The 6,000-nt window shown below is 43.9% G+C and overlaps 1 protein-coding gene across 3 annotated transcripts in view; it reads right to left on the reverse strand.

Annotated features, from left to right (window-relative positions):
* SLC9A7 (solute carrier family 9, subfamily A (NHE7, cation proton antiporter 7), member 7) overlaps positions 1-5,994 on the reverse strand; it is a 150,336-nt gene extending 144,342 nt beyond the window's left edge. For 2 of the 3 annotated variants that reach the window (XM_011982822.1, XM_011982823.1), the window contains exon 1: positions 5,785-5,994. In XM_011982822.1, coding sequence (XP_011838212.1) covers positions 5,785-5,950 — 166 coding nt within the window. In that variant the 5' untranslated portion in view covers positions 5,951-5,994. The remainder of the gene's footprint in view (positions 1-5,784) is intronic. The other variant, XM_011982824.1, reaches the window with a different exon arrangement.
* Between the last annotated feature and the right edge of the window lie 6 nt (positions 5,995-6,000).

Consider the following 6,000-nt stretch of genomic DNA (forward strand, 5'->3'; position numbering starts at 1 on the left):
AATATTCTAAGAAATGCTTTTAGTAAATGTCATTTTTCTATTTCTTAAGATACATTTTACTTCCATTTATAACTTTCAAATAAGTAAAAGTATTATTTATATCCAGAGACCGCTTTACAAAGAACATTTTGACAATCCAAGGAAAATGCTATGTAACCACATAGTGCAATCTTGTATTTATAAAGCATTTTTTTGCTACATAAGTTATTTGCTTTATTTTTAAACAACGTTTAAATTGCAAAAGTAATGTGTCAGTATTAAAGAAAGTTCAGGTCATTTAGAAGAATATAAAGGAAAAGTACCATCTCCCCTCTCTCTCTCCCAACAACACATCCCGCTCCCAAAAGATAAAGCTTGCATATCCTTCCAGAAAAGCACATATATCATATATAAATTATATACATCATGTTTATGTATATACAGTATATAGTTATTGAAATATCAAATAGGATAATACTGTACATGATGTTCTGTGCCTTGCTTTTTTCCACAACACTATGTGTGGACAGTAGCCTTAAAAGGACATCTTAAAACACCTCTTTTTATCAGCTGCATAGTATTCCTTTATGGGAATGTGCTATAGTTTAACCAGTCCCATCTGATGAGTACTACAACTTATTTCCACTGCAACAAATACTGCTGTCTATATATTGTAACATGCTAGCACAAGTATTTGATAGATTTCTGAAAGTCCAAGAATTGAAAATGCTGAATGAAAGGGTAGGTGTGGGCCAGGTACAGTGGCTCATGCCTGTAATCCCAACACTTCGGGAGGCTGAGGCGGGCAGATCACAAAGTCAGGAGATTGAGACCATCCTGGCTAATATGGTAAAACCCCATCTCTACTAAAAATACAAAAAGAAATTAGCTGGGCGTGGTGGTGGGTGCCTGTAGTCTCAGCTACTCAGGAGGCTGAGGCAGGAGAATGGCGTGAACCCAGGAGGCGGGGCTTGCAGTGAGCCAAGATCGCACCACTGCACTCCAGCCTGGGCGACAGAGTGAGACTCCGTCTCAAACAAGAATAATAATAATAATAACAACAACAACAACAATAATAATAAATAAAATAAAAACAGGTAGATGTGTTGTAAATTTTTTCTAGGTATTAACCAATAGCCCACCCCAAAATATACAGTTTTCCTCACTTCCACTAACTGTGTCCTAATGCATTTTAAAATTACAGCAAGTCACTACTAAACAAACTTCAAGTAGTAAAGCCTGCCAAAGAATCACAAAGCCTAAAATGAGAATGGGAACTAATATTTACCAAGTGCTTAAGTGTCAGACACTGCACTTAACCCTTTAGAATATCTCAATAACACAGCAATTCTGTGAGGTAACATAATCTCCAATTTTCCAAAAGAGGAAGCTAAGGCTCAGAGAGTTTATCCAATGCTATACAGTTTTATAAGTAACAGGGCCAGCATTTGAACCCAGGGTTGTCTGGTACCAAAGTGAGACTATGCAGAAGCTTTTCCCAACTGGGGCCAAAGTGAGGGGCTCTTAAAAGGGGGAAGTCCTGATTAACCAGGAAGGAAATGGTTTCAAAATGTTTGCTTACAGGTTCAAATGTTAATTTCACGTTACCGCAAAGAGTCATCATTTTTCCCTTTCAGACTTTGCCTATGAGCCCACTCTCAGGCTGTGCTTAGCAATCCAGCTCCACCACAGCAACAGTGAGCCCACAACCCATAGAACCTAGAGGGGCTGACCAACATCTTTTTGGAAAGGTGATAGGGGTGGTGGAGGAGGAGGAGGAGGAGGAGGAGGAGGAAGCGAGAAGCAGGTGGTGGGTTAGCATGGCAGAGTCAGATTATTTTGGATCCATATCAGTTGTCACAAAAACATTATGGGGGAAGTGGAACTACCGTACATCTAAGAGAGAACCACAATGAACTGGCACGGTCTGTTTATACCACCTTTCCCTGCCCTAAACACTTTCTGTTTCTGCTGCACAGACATGTAGGGCCCGATAACTTTAGGATGGCACTTAATCACATAACAGAGACAGGCAGCTGGGAGCTCCCTGGCCTGACAAAACAGGTTAGACTGGTGGCAGGCAAGTGCCCTGCTGCCCTGCAGCTCCAGTGGTGGGGTCTGGGGGCTGCTTTCAACCTCCCTGGGGAGTTAGGTCTGTAGCTACCTTCCCTTGTAGCTGCCCTGGCCCGTCAGGGAGGAATGCTTACAAGTGTCCCTTGGTGGGTGGGGGAGTTCCTTTCTGTTTAAACGTTAAGCATTCACAGTGTGTCTTTTATTTTCCTTAGGTCCTCTGCACCCAAGCAAGCACTTATTATGGGATCTATTTGTGCACATCACTGCTAATGTAACATCAACTACTCTCTGAGGATAATGGAATAAAGGGAAGGAAAAAGAGGGAGGGGGGAGAGGGAGGGGAGGGAGGGAAGGAGGCAGAGAGGGAGGCAGAGAGAGAGAGAGAGAGAGAGAGAGAGAGAGAGAGAGATCCTCCCCTTTCCCCATTTTATCTCCATCCCAGACACAGGGCTCAGAAAAGCTCCACGGGCACAAATAACAATTGAAGGGTCACGAAGAAAATTGATAACATAATGTGATTTAAATAGGGAGAAGTAGGCATCAAATTGAGTGATTTGAGGAGCATGTTAAACTGCTATTACAGCCGGGCGTGGTGGCTCACACCTGTAATCCCAGCACTTTGGGAGGCTGAGGCGGGAGGATCACAAGGTCAGGAGTTCAAGACCAGCCTGGCCAAGATGGTGAAACCCCATCTCTACTAAAAATACAAAACTTAGCTGGGCATGGTGGCAGGCACCTGTAATTCCAGCTACTCGGGAGGCTGAGATGGAGAACTGCTTGAATCCGGGAGGCGGAGGTTGCAGTGAGCCGAGATTGTGCTACTGCACTCCAGCCTGGGTGACAGAGTGAGACTCCGTCTCAAAAAAATAAAAATAAATAAATAAAAAAAAAACAATGCTATTACAAGATCAAAAAGTACAAAAGGTTATACGGTGACCTCTCCCTCCCACTCCTATTTCACAGTAGTTCCTCTCCCCCAAGGAAACCAATGTTACTCATCTACTGCATGTCCTTCCAGAGATACTTTATGACTATGCCAACAAACATATAAATATAGATATAAATTTATCGTAAATGTAAACGCTGTTCCTCTCAAAGTATCACTTAAACACAAAAAGGTGGCAGAAATTAGATTGTAAAACAAGTAAAGAGTTTTGAAATTCACAGTTGAACTCCTTCATTCATAAACATTTAAAAGTTAAATTGTTTGCCTCCAGAAATTAAGTTGGGTTCCCAGCACACAGTGGATACTTAAAAAATGTTTCCTTAGGTCTTTTTGTCGTTCCTTATTCAGAGCCAAGAGGACAATTACTCACTTCCTCTATCGATACAGAGAAATAAAATTTTATTTTTTACTATTAAAAAAGAGAAGTCTTGAAAAATTTTTACTGGATTCACTTGTGTTCAAAGATTTGCTTGATGGTAGCAATCATTTCACTGTGTTTATCAAAACATCATGTTGTACATCTTAAATGCGGACAATTTTTTAAAAGATTTGCAAACTGAATTTTAAAATCAGTTTAAAATCCCCATCCCGATAGTCTTCAGTATATTATGAATAATTAGCTAAGCACATGACATTAGAATTCAGATTAGGGGCACCTTGAAGCAGAAGAGCAAACATACCTGAGAGAATGAAGAAATGTTTTCTCACAATTACAGACAATCCTTAAAATATTAATATTTGGCATAACCTGAGACATCACATATTGACAAACTAAATTTCTTTATACATTTAAAGAAACACTAATACTCAGAGATATAGAACAAAATTGCACAGGAATGCTGAGATGATATTGCCTTTTCTGAACAGTCATCAGTTACACCAGATTTGTAACTTGATTGTTCACAAAATAAAACAGTACACTGTAGCACAACCAAATGGCTGAAAGATGGAGGTGAGTTTCAAAAGTACGTATCAGCAAAGGAAAATTCCACTGTTGTCTTTAAGCCTTAAGATAAAGGTGATTGAACTCCTCAGAACACTGAGTACTCTCCACAAAATATATTTTTAAATCCCCATTTATTTTCCATCCCTTGAGCATGTATTTACGAATCTGTCAAATCTACCTCCTATTTCACATTGTCCTTTAAGAAACTGGGTCTAGGGCCTATTAAATAAAAATATTTTCATGGTTACCTATATAGAGGCAATTTTCATTTGCATCATGGCTTGGAGTCAATCACCTGCAATGACCACGTGCTTCAATTCCCCCCTCTGTCTTCTCAGGAAACCTCCCAGCTTACCTGCAGGCCTGGCATCAGTCATTTATCACCAACTGACACAAACTACAGAGCTCAACAACGGTCAGGGATGGAGGCCAAAGTCTGTGTTGAGACCTATAATTTGCAATCACCAAACTCAGTTTTAGACCTGGTCCTGTTTCAAGATCTGTGTAGGTCACTACTTCTTCAAAACTGGAGGGCTCTTAACAGCGCTTGCCCCTTACACAGTTTGGTTGCGAGGGCCTGGTGGCCATGAGCCCCGGCTGTCAACAACTAATCAAGAAACATGAAAAGCAAGGCCCAGAACCAAGGGTAATTTTCACATTAAAGGTTAAGGTTTTTGCTTTCCATTCTCTATCGGGGCACCTGGATGGAAACTGAATGAAGAAATCCCTCAGTATAAGTGATAAAATACAATCTTCCCCGTTGGGAACAGTCATAAAGTGGCTCGTCTATTTCGTGTGAGGATGCCAACGTGGGCTTTAACACCACTGAATTACATTCAAAAAGAGAATACCTGACTCCACTTTGGAGTCATGGGCAGGGCGAGGGGGGAGGCAGGGGGCACAGCAGAGGAAGAGGGATGACTCAGATTATGGCTGACATCCATGTAATAAAGGGAGATTTGTACTGACCGCTGTGCATGTAACACACTGTGTACCATTAAATCTAGAAAAGGAGGGTAGCATCAGCCCACCCCTAACAACAAAAGATGGCTGACTCCAGAATTAAAACCACGACTTTTCCTCTTCATACATTCAGAAATGTACCTCGAAGTCACTCCATATTACCGTCTTAGGAATACAAAAGCTCCTCTTCGTTTGAGAAAGCAAGTAACTGGATATAACTTCCCACTTGGGACATAAGAGCAGGAGGCGTGCCTGTCTCCCCGTCTAGGCCTGACATGGTGGTGCCACCCACTCTGGGTCCTGGACCACTGCTCACCTTTCAGCACACTTCATGCTCTGACTTTATCATTAAGAGACCTGGGGACGTGGACCTCAGGAGTGGGTACCCACCCGGGCTGACCATGGATGTGGCGTCCGAGAGGCCCCACTAACCCATACGCAAGCAAAGACACTTTCAGACTTCGTCCCCACTCCCTACTGTGGCCTGTCCCCTGAGGTGATGCGGTCACCTGGGAAGCCATCCACCTCCAGCCACCACACAGGCACACACACCCTATCGAGCTGAACTGGAGCGGGAGGTGCTGGGTAAGAGGGTTGCAACAGAGACCGAACGGGGCAGACGGAACTGGACCACCTCTGTCCCTTTCGTTTTCCTGGGTTCCCAATGCAGAAACGTGGAAATGGGGTGGAACTGTTTTTAACGGTAGCAGAGAGCCAGAAAATGCAGACAGTTGACCTTGGGAACCAACACCGTCGCAGCGGGAAACGTAAAAGAAACGGAACACGCTGGCAAGTGAAGGGGGAGCACCGCCCGGCGCCAGCAGGAGCGCGGCGGCCGAGGGGTGTGGAGGGCGGGGGGTGCAACAGGGGTGCTCACCATAGATCATGGCCAGCCCGGTCTCGTGCAGAAAGCGCACCCGGCGGTGCTTGAAGAGCCAGATGGTGAGGATGGTGAGCGTGAGCAGCAGGATGAAGGTGAGCAGGCTCACGCTGTCTTGCCGGTGGCTCTCCTCCGCCTCCTTCTCAGTAGCGAGCTCCTCCATGGCGCTGCTGTCCTCAGCCGCCGCCCCAGAGGAGGAGGCCGAGGCCGCGG

This window comes from Mandrillus leucophaeus, unplaced genomic scaffold, assembly GCF_000951045.1.
Source record: "Mandrillus leucophaeus isolate KB7577 unplaced genomic scaffold, Mleu.le_1.0 Scaffold243, whole genome shotgun sequence".
Lineage (NCBI taxonomy): Eukaryota > Metazoa > Chordata > Mammalia > Primates > Cercopithecidae > Mandrillus > Mandrillus leucophaeus.